Source organism: Stegostoma tigrinum, chromosome 15 (assembly GCF_030684315.1).
Source record: "Stegostoma tigrinum isolate sSteTig4 chromosome 15, sSteTig4.hap1, whole genome shotgun sequence".
NCBI lineage: Eukaryota > Metazoa > Chordata > Chondrichthyes > Orectolobiformes > Stegostomatidae > Stegostoma > Stegostoma tigrinum.
In genome coordinates this window covers 70,471,533-70,488,968 of record NC_081368.1, presented here as the reverse complement: position 1 = coordinate 70,488,968, position 17,436 = coordinate 70,471,533, and the positions used below count along the sequence as shown (strand labels likewise).

The following is a 17,436-nucleotide window of genomic DNA, read 5'->3' as shown; positions in this document are numbered from 1 at the left end:
AAATCACTAGCAGGGTGCAGAAGAGATTTACCAGGATGTTGCCCGGACTGGAAGGCAGGTCCAATGACAAAAGATTGGGATGTTTTGCATTGGAGCGTAGGAGGTTGAGAGATGACCTTAGAGGTCTATAAAATCATGAGAGGTCTATAAAGTGTTAACGGTAGGTATCGTTTGCCTAGGATGGGGTATTTCAAGACATATTTTTAAAGGTGAGAGGTGAGAGATTCAAAAAAAAGACATGAGGGACAATTTTTTTTTAAAACACAAGAGGGTGGTTCACGTGTGGAATGAACTTTCTGATGAATTGGTGATGTGAGCATCAATTACAATGCTTAAAAAAAACTTGGAAAAATATAGGAATATGAAAGGTTTGAAAAGAAATGGGTCAAGAGCAGATGGGGGTAATAGTTTAGTTTGGGATTATGTCCAGCAGGGACTGGTTGAACTAAAGAGTCTGTTTTCAGTGCTGTACGACTCTATAAGAGGGAATCTAACCATTGTCTCTTTAGATTCAATGGTGTTACCATCACTGCATCCCACACCATCAGTAGTCTGGGGACTACATTGACTGGTCAGGACAAGGCATAAACACTGTGGCTGCAAGAGGCACCCAAGGCTGGAATTGAGATAACATTGTGTGGAGCTGGATGAACACAGCAGGTCAAGCAGCATCTTAGGAGCACAAAAGCTGATGTTTCGGGCCTAGACCCTTCAGAGAGGGTCTAGGGCCGAAACATCAGCTTTTGCGCTCCTAACATGCTGCTTGACCTGCTGTGATTGTCCAGCTCCACATAATGTTTTCTCAGATTCTCCAGCATCTGCAATTCCCATTATCTCAGATCACCAAGGCTGGAATTGAACCTGGATCTCTAGTACTGTGAGGCAGCGGTGCTAACCACTCAGCAACCATCCCACCCATAGAAGGACAAGGGCAGCAGATACATGGGAACACCACAAAATAGAAATTCCCCTCCAAGGCACATATCCCATTCCTTAACAGTTGCTGGATCAACATCTTGGAACTCCCTTCCTAACAATGGTAGGGTCAACACACAGCACAGACTATAACACTTTAAGAAAGCAACTCACCATCATCTTACAATGAGGGATTGCTAGGGCAACAATTGCTAGGCTAGCCAGTGATGCCTGTATCCCATGAAAAAAAAGTTGAAGTACATTCCATAATTCCAAGTATCGCAAAGCTAACTGCAGTCATGGTTATTTCATTTTTAAAAAAATTCAAAATCTAGCTTGTGTACATCAAGATCCCAAATATATGACTGATATAAATGATCAGGTACAATGTTTATATCGTTGTTGAGGGACAGATATTGGTTAGCAAAGTGGGAGAATCCCTCTTCCATTGATACTTGGGATCTTTTTTCAATCTCTGCCTAAGTGTATAACAGTGTCTCATTTTAACGCTTCATGTGAAAGATGCTACCTCAGAACAGTAGTGCAGTCCCTTAGTACTACACTGTTAGCCTAGGTTATGCTCAAGCCCCAAAATATTTATTCCCCTACTTATGCAGGGCATCTCTTGATTAAACAAGCTTTCAAGCCTCAAAATGGAGTCAGAGTTGAGAATAAAGTTTGGAAACAGAGTTTAGGGAAGAATTCAAATCAGAAGGAAAAAGAAAAGTTTAAATATTTTATTGGTTTCAAATAGATAAATATTTAATTTACAAAATGTACAGGTAAGTAGACAGGTCTCCAGATTTGAAGCAGGAATCAGATGGTGTTAAGATTGCTGGTTACCTCCAGTGCGCTACAGAACTTAACATTATTTTCAAGATAGCATGCAGGAAGTTTGCAACGACAAACGACTGAACCAATTTGCAATGCAACCTCCTTCCTGTACAGCTCAGTTGCCTGCAAAATGCAGTGACATCCTTTAAATAGTTCCACTAGCATGGTTTGTATCAAACGAGTGTTGACGCATGTGGGATCAAGCTTGTCCTAGGCTGCATCTGGTCAGCGAGACCTCTTCAAGCACTGTAGTTCATTGCGAAACAAGGGTTGTGTGGCTCATCTCTTACTTACATCATCTCTGTAACAAGGAAAAGAATATTGATTGCACATTGCAGCAGGCAAGCCAGACCGCAGAGATGAAGGCAGTTCATTGTAGGCGGTATTGGTTAATTTCAATGTAAAAATGTAAATTATATCAAAAATAATGAATGTACGGTCCACCCAATACTTGGGCGCATGCATATCGTGAAGTTGAGATAATGAGCAGCTGTGCAGCATCTTCAAAACCCCGTAGGTAATTTGCAAAAGGCAATTATGATAATCCCCTAAAATCATGATGTTTAACAGCAAATTAGTGAAAGCATTGGAGCACGTGGTGAAATGCTTTAGGGGTTTGTTATCTTAACTGACATTTGAAATTGAATGAGATAGTAGGAACTGCAGATGCTGGAGAATCTGAGATGACAAGGTGTCGACTGGATGAACACAGCAGGCCAAGCAGCATCGGAGGAGCAGGAAGGCTGACGTTTCAGGCCTACACCCTGAATTTCTGAAGCAGGGTGTAGGCCTGAAACGTCAGCCTTCCTGCTCCTCCGATGCTGCTTGGCCTGCTGTGTTCATCCAGTCGACACCTTGTTATCTTTGAAATTGAATGCTTTAGATTTCCATGCAAGATCATTTTGGAAAAAATCTGAGGGAGACCTAGTGAGAACAGAACTCAGTTCATTCGTTATTGTACCTGCAGATTAGACTTCTACATCAGAAACAAAGATTTACATTTTTGTAGCATCTTTCACAACCTTAGGTGCCAAAGTTTTTTCAAGTGTTTGAAATATTAAATGACATCAGTATTACAATACAGGAAACAGGGCAGTCAACTTCCCACAAACAGTGATAAGATTGACATCACAATCTGTTTTAGACATGTTGGTTGATTGATCTGTGCACCAGGGAACACTTCTGATTTCAGAACTCTTCATGGATTGAAGCAATTGAGAGCAAGACTCCATGGAGGGTGTGCTGCATTGTTGGAGGTGCCCTCTTTCACAGGAGACCTAAATCAAGCCCTCTTCATCTCTCAGGTGGATGTAGAAGATGCCATAGCAAAGAGGAGATTTCTCCCCAGTGTCCTGACCAACATTTATCCCTCAATCAACATCACCATAACAGATCTCACCATTAAGACAGTATTGTTTGTGGGAGTTGCTGTGTGCAAATTGGTTACTGGGTTTCCTGAATTGAAACTGACTTCACTTTCAAAATAAAATCCATTGGCTAAGAGTTTTAAGTAAAGTAAAGTGATTTAGGTGCTCCATGGTTGCTTATAAATGTTCACATATTTGTTCCAAGAAAGCAAAGATTTACCTGCTGCAGAGCACTTTAATTTGTATTCTAGATAAAGGCACTGTGGGATGTAATGTTATCTAACCTTACAGCAGTGGCTCTGAAGGGGTGGGCGCAATTTTTTACAGTTCATAGGAATTTGTGGGAAGTTTGATAATGTTAAATATTAGTATGCAGGAAAGTGATTTTTTTTACATAAAGGTAAATGCAACACAATTGTTTCCTGTTGATCGCCTGTCTAGCTTGAAATTTCGCCTAAATCTTTCTGTAAGCTGGTTATTTGAGACTGCCTGGTGAATTACAACCTCCAGTTGTCAGAAATTGTCCCAAACGGAACATGATCAAGGAGACATCATTGGTGGTCAGACGCTAATTTTGTTGTTCTTTTCCTGAGGATGCGAAAGTTAACTTCTGACAACTAAACTATCATGGTTCCACAGATGGGTCCAAATATACAAATCAGCCACTCTCCCCCCCAGTAACATTCAATTTTTGCAGTTGTTCATATCTGACTGTCACAACATTCAGTGCTGTGGGCCAAGTGCTAGAAAGTGGGATTAGTGTAGATCAGCCCAGGTTCAATGGGTCAAAAGTCTCTGGGCTTTGAATCTGACAGTCTGCAATACAATGAGTCAGGAATCACTGCTTCTGGTAGGAGCTAAACTGCACTGACTCAGAATCCCTACAGTGTAGAAGCAGGTTATTTGGCCCATTGAGTCCACGCCAACCCCCTGAAGAGCATTAGACGCAGATCCCTACCCAATCTCTGTAAACCTGCATTTCCCATTGCTAATCCTCCTAGCCTGCACAATTTAGCATGACCAATCCACCTAGCCAAACATCTTTGGACTGGAGGAAACTGGGGCACCCAGAGGAAATCCATGCAGGCACATGGAGAATGTGCAAACTCCACATGGACAGGCAATTGAGGGTCTAATCAAATGCAGGTCCTTGGTGCTATGAGACAGCAACACTAACCACTCTTCCACATTGTTTTAGAAGCAAGATACGTGACAGTCCCAAATACAGGGTAGATTTGCTAACTTAAAATTAGTCTTACATTTGTTACAAGACGACAGTAGGTCCATATTGGAGTGTAACTGAATAATCAGTAGGCCAGCTGGAAATATGAATGGGAGGTGACAGCACCTCAGTCCAGAAATGGTCTCCTACTACTTACTGAGAAAAATGTTTCTTTTCCCCAGTACAGATTTCAACAGCAATTGTCTAGAGTTACCAAAAATACTTGTTATGTACCTGCCAATGTCTGGTCAAGGTCCGCGATAAAATCTTCCAGATCCCTTGTGTCTCCAAGTTTGGCTTAAGGTGGGGGAAGAACAAAATCAAAGTTTTTAAAATGTACATCTTAAAAATACTCAAAGACAGCAAGAGCAACAAGAGGCTGTTCAACCCACCTTCCAGGACTATACTAACCCACCAGCATCATTGTGCATACTGTCTTTACCAATATAATGAACAAGGAGCAGGAAAAAAACCTTTGGCCCACTCATGCTTTTCTATGAATTACTACAATAATGGCTGATCTGATTATAACCTTCTCAGGGGAAACCAGAGATGAACAATAACTGCTGGCCAGCTATGACATCCCAAGTGAATAAAAAATTCACACTTCCACATATCCCTGGCAACCTTTCACCCACTTGCTTAACAAAGATCTATCCATCTCAGTCTGAAAGTATATTCAAACACTCAGCTACCTTGACAGAAGAGTGTTCCAAAGGCTAATGACCCTCTGTCAAGAAAAAAAGTGACTCAACGCTGCTTAAATGGGTGATCCCCCCCCCTCCAAATATTAAACTATGACCCCTAGTTCTGGATTCTCCCACAATACAAAGTATTCCTTCTGCATCTACTCTGTCCAGACCCCTCAGGAACTTGAGTATGTCAATCAAGTTGACTGTTACACTAAACTCCAGTGGATGCAAGCCAATCCTATCCAACCTTTGCTCATTAAATAACCTTCCCATTCCAATTACTAGTCTGATGAATCTTCCCTGAACTGCTTGGAATCTATTTCCATCTTTCCTTGAATAAGGTGACCAACACTGTACAAGGCATTCTTGATCTAGTCTCAGTGCCCTGAAAAACTGAAGCATGAATTACCTACACGTGTAGGAACATTTTCTCCCAGTAAATAACATTCTATTTACTTTAGTAATCACTTGCTGTAGCTGCATTATTGTCAATTGTAATTCACAAACTAGAGAACCCAGATCCCTCTGCATTCCCGAGTTCTATTATCTCACCATGTAGATAAAGGCTTCTTTTTTAACCTTTGAGAAAATAGGCAATTTCATATTTTTCCACATTCTACTTTATTTACCACATTCATCCATCACTGGAAAGTTGCAATTACAATGGCTGCTTCAGAATTATGTATGGTGGGGTCCTGCGTTTGGACCTGTATATAAAAATAAAGCCCAGCCCATTACTGATCTTTTGAACTCATACTACACGTCAACTGCTTCCACATCAGTGACCTCTCTGGTTTGACCTTGTCTAGGAGGCCTATGGATGGGTGGAAAATATCCTCAGGCATAATGTGCAATTTCTACTTCCTTGTATTATCTTGGTCTTCTCATAGCAGTCCTGGGGGAGATTAGTCCCAGTTGAGAAACCCCAGTTTTGCTGAGTTTTATTGACGGGTCTATGAGAGTCTTAATCATGGATTCACTGGCCTTTCACAAATTCAAACAGTGTATATTTGGATTATCCACCCATTTCTGCAAAGTCTGAGCAGCTCTGTGGAAATTCCTGGAAAGTAGCAAACTAAGGCTCAAAGCCTCTAACTTCCATCGATTCCTCACAGGGAACATGTCCCACAGATGCTAACAATAATTGCGAATGATCAAAGACAGTAAATGTCATGTGTCTACACCTGTATGACAGCCAAGTGTCTACAGAAGTGGTTAGTTCATTATCCATAGATATTTTCAAATTAAACTGCCCAGAGATGCTGTGATACAAATTCTTGGCAATAAATTTGACTGCATTAAACAAGGCAGGCTTCCTGAGAAAGTACTGATCTCAGCCAGGCTTGTGATGGGAATGACAATTAGCACAGCCCCCTTAGCGCATCAACAATGTCAGGCTTTCTGCTCTGATTAGCTTTACCCTACAATGACAAACAATTCATCGACATGATCAAATTCATTTGTGATATCTCTATTCCTAAGAACCTAGCTCACTATCAAAGTCCTGGCATAAATGAGATATTGGAAATTTTTTGCAGTCAAGTGTTAGCAGGAGCTGGTCTCCTCTAGAGGAATGAGGAGGAAACTAGAACAGGCTTGAGGTGTAGTTCATTGATTGAGTAATCTGTAAAACTTGTGTCGGGGTGCAGGCGCGAACAAAATGCTGCAATATCCTTGGCATCCCGTTGAAAGGTATGCAGTATTTGAGAATCTCATAGACAATCATAACCTGAAACTGGACTAATAAGTTCCTAAATAAGTGATAACAGTGTGGAACTGGAGGATACACAGCCAGGCAGCATCAGAGGAGCAGGAAAGTTGACTTTTCAGGTCGGGATCCTTCAGAAAATCAGACCAAGTAGATCTCAGAACAAAATCAGTCTCAAATCTAAAGTTGATCATTTGTCTGTCATTTTCAAACTTAATTACGGCACCAAAAGTTTAATTCTTATTTATAAATCTCTCATGCTGTACTGAGATATCTAAAAACTATATTAGTATAATAATGGGAAAATCAATTTGACAAGTCTGAAAGGGAATTACAAATATAACCATTAACATCTCTCCAACTTACTCCTTAACACCACCTAGCCACCAGACAGTACCATACATGCATGAGACTTTCAAACACTTTGGACTCATTTATGTACCTCTATCCAATGCTTGACTATTTCAACCTGACCACCAACTGTCAATAGGCTAGCCCTATATTGAGATCCCACTTTAAAGGTCCAATATGGGCATGCTTCTGATGTAATGTTCAGAACTCAGAAACTAGCATGTAGTCCATAATGGAAAGCAGATGGACAAAAATAAGGGTAAGAGGTCATAGAGCTGGTACATGATAGAGGGAAATAATAGATTGAGTCACCCTGTATTGCTACATCCACAATGAAGGTGAAAGGAAATGAAAATATAAACAAGTGAAATCCTGTTTCATCTTAGGGAAGGCAAGAGATGGCCCGATGAGGAAGAGGTAGGAGCTTTGACAATAAAACAAAATATGGGCATGAAGGAAAGGGGAGAGAAAGAAGCTCTTTTGAGAAACAGGTAGAGAAAATAAGAAAAAACAGCGGAGATGGGAAATAGGGGCATAAATGAAAACAAGACACATACACTCTGTGCTGAATAACAAAGACTGGGTGGAGGGAGAAATACTATTGCAAAGATATGGATCTTGAGCCCAAAGCATTACAAATGACAGCTACAAACTGGGCCCAAAACATCAGCTTTCCTGCTGCTCAGCCTGCTGCGTTCATCCAGCTCTATACCTTGTTATCTCAGCTACAATTGAGGCATTAATTTCACATTCATGTATGCATCAACACTCTGACAAACCAGTTTCCTGAAGCTGGGGGCATTCCTTCCAGGCGCATAAATAACATCATAGCGACTGAAACATCATGCCTGCAATGCATCATTGTAGTTTGGAGTCACTCAGGGGGATGTAACAGGAGCAGTCCTGATGTAACAGGAGCAGTCCTGAACCTGCATTTACAGTTACAGACTGTCTCAGGTATGTAGAAATTACTGTAGAAATTGAAAAGCTTCGAAATGCAACATATTGATTTCCTACCTTTGGATGAAGTTGTATCCACAGAGTTTAGCTTTTCAATGCTACAGTTCAAGCTGCTTGCAGAAGATGACCCTGTACCTGTCAGTAATAAAATCAGACATCTAAGATCATTGCTTTGATCTGCTGTTTGCCTGGAATAAATTTAGATTACCAGCAAAAATCACAGGCCAGCGCTCAGTTCACACATCAGACCTCATGGAATCTGTCATAAAAATACAGAATGAATAGTCTGTCTTTACACAGTTCAAATTTTCAGCCCTCAAGATATTTGCTCCTAATCTTACATAAAAAAAATTGACCAGTGATACACCATATTGCTATTGATGCATTTTGCTGCATGCAGACAAAATATTACGGTTCCCCACATTACAAATAATATTGACTGGGAAGCGCTATGAGACATCTCAAGGTCTTGAAAGTACCTATACAAGCAGTATTTTTCATGCCCGGAAATACAGTGTATATGACTCATTCTTGACTAACGGACTGTGACTACATACATGAAGTGATACTGCAAAGAAGCACTGTGAAGCCAGCCAAAATCACATGGTTTTCCCCCTTTCCCAGGAGGAAGAGAAACCAAACACTGTGGTTAGGATTGGAGATAATGGGAACTGCAGATGCAGAGAATCCGAAATAACAAAGTGTGGAGCTGGATGAACACAGCAGGCCAAGCAGCATCTTAGGAGCACAAAAGCTGACGTTTCGGGCCTAGACCCTTCATCAGAAAAGGGGATGGGGAGAGGATTCTGAAATAAATAGGGAGGAAGGGGGAAGCGGACCAAAGATGGATAGAGGAGAAGATAGGTGGAGAGGTAGGGAGGGGATAGGTCAATCCGGGGAAGACGGACAGTTTAAGGGGGCGGGATGAGGTTAGTAGGTAGAAAATGGAGGTGCGGCTTGAGGTGGGAGGAGGGAATAGGTGAGAGGAAGAACAGGTTAGGGAGGCGGGGACGAGCTGTGCTAATTTTGGGATGCCGTGGGGGGAGGGGAGATTTTGAAGCTTGTGAAATCCACATTGATACCATTGGGCTGCAGGGTTCCCAAGCGGAATAGGAGTTGCTGTTTCTGCAACCTTCAGGTGGCATCATTATGGCACTGCTGGAGGCCCAGGATGGACATGTCGTCTTAGGAATGGGAGGGGGAATTGAAATGGTTCGCGACTGGGAGGTGCAGTTGTTTATTGCGAACCGAGCGTAGATGTTCTGCAAAGCGGTCCCTGAGCCACCACTTGGTTTCCCCAATGTAGAGGTACCCACAGCGGGTACAGCGATGCAGAATACCACATTGGCAGATGTGCAAGTGAATTGTTTTGACTGTCATTGTGTTTTAGCTCAGGCAGATGAAACCATAGATCTGGCATTCACTCCTGACAATAGATAGTGTACCTTTTGCAATCCAATTTCAGATCAAGTTGGCAATTTGTCTTTAGAAATCTACCGGTGCAGAAAGTTGTCAAACATGACATTGCTTGTATATCACAAGCAGAGTCCAAAGATGATGGTGCGGTTAATATGGACTGGTGCAGTGGGAGGGTAAGGTAATAAACAGGAGCTTCAATATACACAGGATAACCGTAGTCTCGATCATTGAGAGAAAACCCTTGGGAGTAGATGGGCTGTTGTTTTTATACAATGAATTCAATGCTAAGTAAAATAAAACCAAAGTTGCACCCAATTCTGTCAATTCCTTCATGGGTGGGAAGCGGATCACAATTGTTCGCCCATTGTACCCACATGATCAGAATAGTGAGTACATTCTTCATCCAGCATGTTCAATTGACTGTTTATCAGCAGGCGACACTCCCACACATGGCTTCTCTCAACCAGGAATGGGTTGCTTCCCCACCCTAATTCATGTTAGCACGATCAAAATGAGTGCCAAGAAAAATTACTTGTTTTATCACAGCAACGTTCACTGCCTCAGGATACTTAAAAACACTTTGCACTAATGATGTACTCAATATAGTTCCTATTGTAATCTGAGACATACAGATGCCAATTTACACAGAACAAACTCTCAGAGTTGCAAGATAATGAGCAGAGAGCCCATCTTAGAAAAAGCAAAACACTGGGGATGCTGGAAATGTGAAACAAACACAGAAAGATCGGAAAACTCAGCAGGTCTGGCAGGATATGTGGATAGAGAAATGTAGTTAATATTTTGAATCTGGTATTGCTGTTCTTGAGAACCTTTCTAAAGAAATCATACCACACTCAAAACATTAACTCTTCCTCTCTCTCTACTACTGTGCTCCTCCAGCATTTTTAGTGTTTATTTCTGTTTTAGAGACATTGGTTAAGGGGTAACCACTGGCCAGAAAACCATGAAGAACTGTCCAGCTATTCTTTGAAAACTGCTGTGAGATCTTTTGTATCCGCTTGAAGTGCAGATGGGGCATCGTTTAAATGTGTTATTCAAATAGAAAGCACTTCCACTCATGAAACATGGCAACCATATTTGTGAAGTTTCAAAAAGAAACTGGACAAAATGAATTACAATAAAAACATTTTCTGTAATAGGAGATTAAAACTTCAATGCAGTGAAAATATTTAGACAGATTGGACCTTATAATAGGATCAGTGTAAATGTCTATCCCAATCCAATGGCGCAATATAGATTTTAAACACAAAGAAACTCAATCCTATCTGAACAAACAAACACTATTAATTTACATTTTAGAATCTATTGTCAATGATATCTGCAAAATGCTCAGTTGCATTTATCTGTTATAAGTAAAAGGCAACACCTCTTAAAATAAAAACTTATAAACAATTTAAATTCCTGCAGTTAAGTCAAGTCAAGTCGCCATAGTCTTTCTTGACCATAGGGTTGCTCCCGTTAAACAGCACTGGTAGTAGTGATGTGGCCTGAGGGCCACCGCACCTCAGTTAAGGGAGAGAGTTTGAGAAGGAAAGTCCTTCATGGTAAACTCAGCCAATGTGGAAATTGAATCCACACTGTTGGCATCACACTGCTTTGCAATCCAACCAGCCAACTGAAATAAACAACCCTCAATATTTCTGAAACAATGTTGTGTTGACACTTTGCTCCCATACCTGGGGAATATATTTATAGCGAAAGGGGGCATTTTTGGTTTGGTAGGATTCTAAATTTGGGAAAGGCATTCAAACTCTATTTCAATGGAAGGATTAGGAGAATCATTTTGTAACGTAACAGTAGAAAAAAATTTGCTTTGACATGAGAAAACTATTAACGCAGTGATGCACAGAGCAACCTAAGGAGCCACCACTGGTTCAAGCAAATCCCTGGCAGGCAATCATACTCAGTTCATACTGTTGTTACAATTAAGTGTTATGTTCCAGGTCGAGTGGCCCAGTGGCCTGGATTTAAAATTCACACGTTAGTACAATCCCCATCATGGCAATTTAAATCTAGACAGGCAAATTTGTGATCAAGAAGAGCAATCAGGAAGCAGTTGGATTATAGCAGATAAAAGCATCTTATTCCCTAGCTACTTAAGGATGAAACCTTGCTATCATTATCCTGCCTAGCCGATACACGATTCCAGTCGAATATCAGTCTGGTTGATTTTTGCCAATCTTCCTTAGAAATCTAGCAATCCCTGCAGTTATAAAAAATTACTCAAGACCACTCAATGCTATTGTTAGGGATGGACAATAAATGATGGCTTTGCAGCAGCATCTACATTCCATAAATATTTTTCCCCTCAAATGGCAATGTGTATCCAAAGCCCCTAACATCGAATTACATGGAGTACACAGCACAGAAATAGGCCACTCTGCACAGCAGTTTGATGTCAATGTTAGTTCTCCACAGAAGTCTCTTCCCATCCTTTTTAACTAACCCCATCAGCAAATGCGTATAATCCTTTCTCCTCCCCGAGCCTCAAACATCTTTCTACAGATGTTTAGCTCTAAAGAATAGGTTTCTAAATCTACATAGGTGACAGTTTTGTGGCTACTTCAGTCTCCTTTACGTTCCCCTCAAACAAGCACCCCCTGCTAACTATATGCCTTCCAACCAAAGTAAAGATTGCCTGAGCGTTGATATTTAGTCAGCGATGAATCTGCAGCATTCTACAAGCATGTGCCAGACCTGAATGTTTTTCAATGTCAAACTCATGCAATCTTGGCCCCCTTCTGGATTTAAAACAAAAACATCTGAACTGTGGCTTCAGAATATAAATCGTCACCCCGCCCCTCTGAGTCTCATGTGACTGTCAAATAATTAGATAAACTCTGCATTACTCACTCTCCGAGTCATCGATTCCACTGTCGGCAGCATTAGTAGCACCCAACTTCTTCATCTGATTCAAGTGATTTTCATACTGAACACCAGCAGTTGCAGTGTAGGAGAGGTCTTCCACGACTGAATTGAATTCATTCAGGACAGCACCAAACTCATCTTCGTCCCACACTGAAAATTTTGTAAAACAAAAACACATTTCACTACGATCTTTATAGAGAAAAAAAAACTAGTAGCCTTAGCATACTCACACTGGCATTAAAAAAGCTAGTGCCTTCTGACATCAAAACAATTTAACTGTGCATTGTAGGTTCAGTGTTTAAATATATGCCATCATTGAATTTCATAATTCAGCACAGGTACATAAGCAATGCTGCCTTTTCAGCTACACCCATATCCTACTAAAGGAGTTTTTCTTCAACTAAAAAGATAAAATTAGCATACATGGTTCAGCGTCAATATCACTCTTGGGTTGAAATCCTGCTCCAGATACATGAGCACATGACAGTCACTTCACTACAATGGGATGCTGCATTTTCAGAGGCATTGTCTTTCAGACAGTTTGTCAATTTTTTTGTCAAAGGGTGCAGGCACTATTTCAAAGAAGGTCTTCCAAATGTTGCAGGAAACACAGAACTCAGCCAATATCATTACTTAAAGGTGGTTTCTCATTACCTCAATTGTCCATAAATCAGAGCAGAAGTGGTCCATTCAGTCCATAGAGTCTGCTCCACTATTCAATGCCATGGCTAACTGGAAAACACTATTCCACTTTCCTACCTTATCCCCACACCACTCAATTCCCTGCTAATTAAAAATCCATCTCAGCCTTGAATATACTCAATGACCCAGGCTTGACAGCCCTCTGCAGAAATGAATTCCCCTGATTCACTACCCTCAGAATAAATTCTTCCTCATCTTAAACATGTAATCTTTTACTCAGGGGAGGCAATGGCCTAACCGTATTATCGCTGGATTGTTAATCCAGAGACCTGGACAACATTCTGGGGACCTGGGTTCAAATCCCACCATAGCAGATAGTGGAATTTGAATTCAATAAAAATATCTGGAATTAAGAATCTAATGTTGACAATGAACCCATTGCCAATTGTTGTAAAAACTTCTCTGGTCAATTAATGTCCTTCAGGGAAGGAAACTCCATACTTACCTGATCTGGCCTACATGCAGGCCAATGTGGTTGACTCTAGGCAATTAGGGATGGGCAATAAGTGCTGCCTAGCCAGTGACGTCCTCCGCCCGTTAACAAATAAAGGAAAAAATACAGAGACTTCTGGTCTTCTGGTCCTAGACTCTCCCACAAGAGGAAACAACTTCTTTGCAGCTACCCTGTCAAGAACCCTAAGCTCTTTGGGATTTTGGCGCATCTAAATTGATTGTCACTGTGAAGCAGTTGGAGATGCTCAGAGATAATAGAAAATGATCCTGCCAGAACTAAACTTTTGTCACGGTGGATATGATATATGATATATCCCAAACTTCCAGTATTGATAAAACACACCAGCAGAGCACCCCCAATGGATCAACAGATGTCCTTCCCCCCCCTCACACAGTGCATGATACAAAGCCCTGAATTTTGCCATTACCAATTCAAAGACGTGCTGTTTAGGTGGTTTCACCATGCTAAATTGCCTGGGGATGTGTAGATCAGTTGGATTCATCATGGGAAATGCCAGGTTATTGGAATAAGGTTGGCGAGGGAATGGGTCTTGATGGGATGCTCTGAGTCCGAGGCCAAATGGCCTGCTTCCACACTGTAGGATTCTATGATTAAAATCCCAGGAAAGAGCCAAGATAATAGCTCAACCCATTGAGGTAGGAATTGCAAATCCTTCTAGCTTTTCTTAATCAGCTCAGGCCAGTCTCATTCAATCTGATTGTTGCTGGTGAATTCCACACAGATTATGAGTGGTTTTAAAGTAGCTTTTCTCATCACATCATGAATGAGTACTCAGCACAAGGCTTTGTTAATACCCCGCATCTCTTAACACACACCCTTTACTCTTAATCCAAGATGTTCAGGCAACCTGCAGCAGATAGCTCTGGAATTGTGTGTTAGGAGATTAGCAGGTACTTACAACTAGTTTTACTGTAGAGTTTGAATGATTCAATCTCAGTAAAAAAGAGTTTACTTTTATGGCCAGCATTTATAATTACCATGTTAAAGAGCTGCCTTCTTGAACTGATGCAGTTATTCTTGTGTAAGTACATTGGTGTTAGGGGGTGCAAAGATTTTGCCTCAGCAATAGTGAAGGGAAGATGATATATTTCCAATGACTTGGAGACAGTAAGGACTGCAGATACTGAAAGCTTGAGTTAATCAATGTGAAGCTAGAAAAAGCCTCGCAAGTCAGACATCATCTGAGCAGTAGGAAAGTCAACATTTCAGACTGAAACTCTTCATCAGGAAACACGCTTTATTAATCTAGGGACCAGCCCTTGTCTGTTAGGTCCGAAATATTCAGATTAGTTGACTGTTTCTGCCCTGATACCACAGGGAGAGCCTCTAACTCGCACTCCTGTTTAAGTTTTGAGTTTTTCCAAATGTGTTCTAGGGCGTGGTTGGCTGCAAGGCAGTTCAACTCTTGTAACCATGAAGGCATTAGTATAGTACTGGAATCACGCGGGTAAAATCCCTGACAGAAACCAGTGAGGCTTTATTGTTGAATAATCCGTCCATTTTTTTGCTCCTTTTTCCAGGGTCAGTCCACAAATTACCAGATTCACGATCCCCATCTTAGACCCCAGGCTAATAAAGCGATAAACGTAAAATTTTCGCAAACAACGTGAAAAACTATGCATTACTCAGTGAGCTGTGATAACTGAATGTTTCGGACTGTCACCTTACAGCAGTAGCGCATCCCAGTTCTAACACATTCTCTGTTTCTCTCTCCACATTACCCACCCAGAGAAAGCGGCAGGAGCCCCCTGGTCCAGACAGACCAGGTTAAAGCGACAGACTGTGCTTGCAAAGTGTAACGCACTTCGGCAGCTGCACTCAGCACCTGGCTCAGTGCCTCCGCACGCTGACACATCAAGCACCTACGACCAAACGGTTTCCGTCCGCGCACTGCGAGATATGGCTGTGAGAAGTTTCAGCATCACGGCCGGCGGTAGTCTCAAGGGCAACGCAACAATGCTAATCTGAGACCAGCCCCAGCCCCACCGTGACCCTCGATTCCCGCCCCAGCGTGACCCCCGATCTCCAGTCCCAGCCCCATCGTGACCCCGATCCCCAGCCCCACCGTGACCCTCGATTCCCGCCCCAGCGTGACCCCCGATCTCCAGTCCCAGCCCCATCGTGACCCCGATCCCCAGCCCCACCGTGACCGCCGATCCTCAGCCCCACCGTGACCGCCGATCCCCACCGTGACCCCCGATCCCCATCGTGACCCCCGATCCCCAGCCCCAGCCCCAGCTTGATCCTCAGTCTCAGTTGCAGTCAGTGCCTGTTGTATTCTCAGCGCCAATAGCAGCCTAGTTAAGTCCCAGTGTCAGTCACAGTCACAGTGCTTGTCCCGTCCTGGTACCAGTCTTAACCTAGTGCCAATCCCATTGTCAACACAGTCATCTGGATCTCTTACCGGATTTCACGGTGTCTGACGAACTCATGGTGATCCGCGCTGTTTCTCTCAGTGTCTTTGAGGAACTGTACCTTTATCCATTTCATTCCCGCCTATGTAACCGACCCGGGCCAATTAGTGCGCCGAGCAGAAAATGACGGATGGACGTTGAAGCCAATCAGAGAACGCCAGGGCGGGGCGTAACGTAGATGGTGTCAGAGTAATCGCAATCCAGCAGGGGTTCCCCGGACGTCACGGAATCTCCCGTTGTGATCTAGCAGTTTCCTATTTCAATATAACTTCCAGTCACAACGTAGTCTTTTGGGGCTGAAGGTCTTCCTCTTTTCTTAAGTTTCTATGTTTATCGAATCATTGAATGGTAACAGCAGAGGCAGACGCTATTCACCACATCGTATCCAAGCTACAAGTGTGCAAGAGCAAATCACCCAGTTCAAGCCTCCGACTATTTCTAAATAGCTTTCCATTCTATTTCATCTTCAGCTCCTTATCCAATTCTATTTCAAAAGCTATTATTGAAGCTGCTTCCACCATACCCTTTAGCAACTGCGTTACAGATCCTGACCACTTTGGTGCAATGTTTTCCCCAGTGTCCTCTGGTTCTCATAGAACAAGGTGTAGAACTGGATGAACGCAGCAGGCCAAGCAGCATCAGAGGAGCGGGAAGGCTGACGTCTAGACCCAAAACGTCAGCCTTCCTGCTCCTCTGATGCTGCTTGGCCTGCTGTGTTCATCCAGCTCTACACCTTGTTATCTTAGAATCTCTAGCATCTGCAGTTCCTAGTTCCTCTGGTTCTCAGCTCTTTCGTCAATGGGAACAATTTCACCCTACCTACTCTGCTCAGGCATACTATTATGAGCAACTCTGTCAAATCTCCTTTTAAAATTCTCTTCTGGAAAGAGAACAGTCCCACTTTCCCCAATCTATCCACTCAACTGCAGCCCTCACCTCCAGGCCAATTATCAATATTTCCTGCACCATTTCAAAACCATTCACTTTCTTCCTACAGAATTGGACACAATTTTTCAGCTGAGTCTGAACCTGTGACTTATAAAGATGCAGAACAATCAATTTGATTTTGTATTCAGTGCCTCTCCTAATAAAGGCAAAGATCTTGTGTGCTTTAGTTACTACTCTCTCAACCTGTCCTGTCACCTATAATAATTTGTACAATATCCCCAAAGTTTCTCTGTTCCCGCTGTTAGAATTGTATCCTTTATTACAATCCCTCTTCTTTTTCTTCCCTCAAAAATGCATACATTCACATTGGTCTGAATTAAATTTCATCTGCTGTATATCCATTCATTACACCATACTGTCTATGTCATCTTGAGGTCTATTATTATCATCTTCAGAGCTCACAATACTTCAAACTCTTTTGTCATTTAAGAACTGTGGACTACACACCCCAAGACATTAATTTTGATCAGAGAAGCATTGATCTTGTTCCAACCCCTTGGGAATTTCCTGCATTCTGAAAGACAACCATTCACCATGCCA

The 17,436-nt window shown here is 42.1% G+C and overlaps 1 protein-coding gene across 1 annotated transcript; it reads right to left on the bottom strand.

Moving 5' to 3' along the window:
- Positions 1-1,637: 1,637 nt before the first annotated feature.
- On the bottom strand, positions 1,638-16,024 carry LOC125458916 (regulator of cell cycle RGCC-like). Its single transcript, XM_048544752.1, has 5 exons — positions 15,939-16,024; positions 12,343-12,507; positions 8,107-8,184; positions 4,573-4,635; positions 1,638-2,050 (listed from the first exon to the last, which is right to left on the bottom strand). The coding sequence occupies exons 1-5, from the start codon at positions 15,964-15,966 to the stop codon at positions 2,040-2,042; spliced, it is 345 nt and encodes a 114-aa protein (XP_048400709.1). The 5' UTR covers positions 15,967-16,024; the 3' UTR covers positions 1,638-2,039.
- Positions 16,025-17,436: the final 1,412 nt, after the last annotated feature.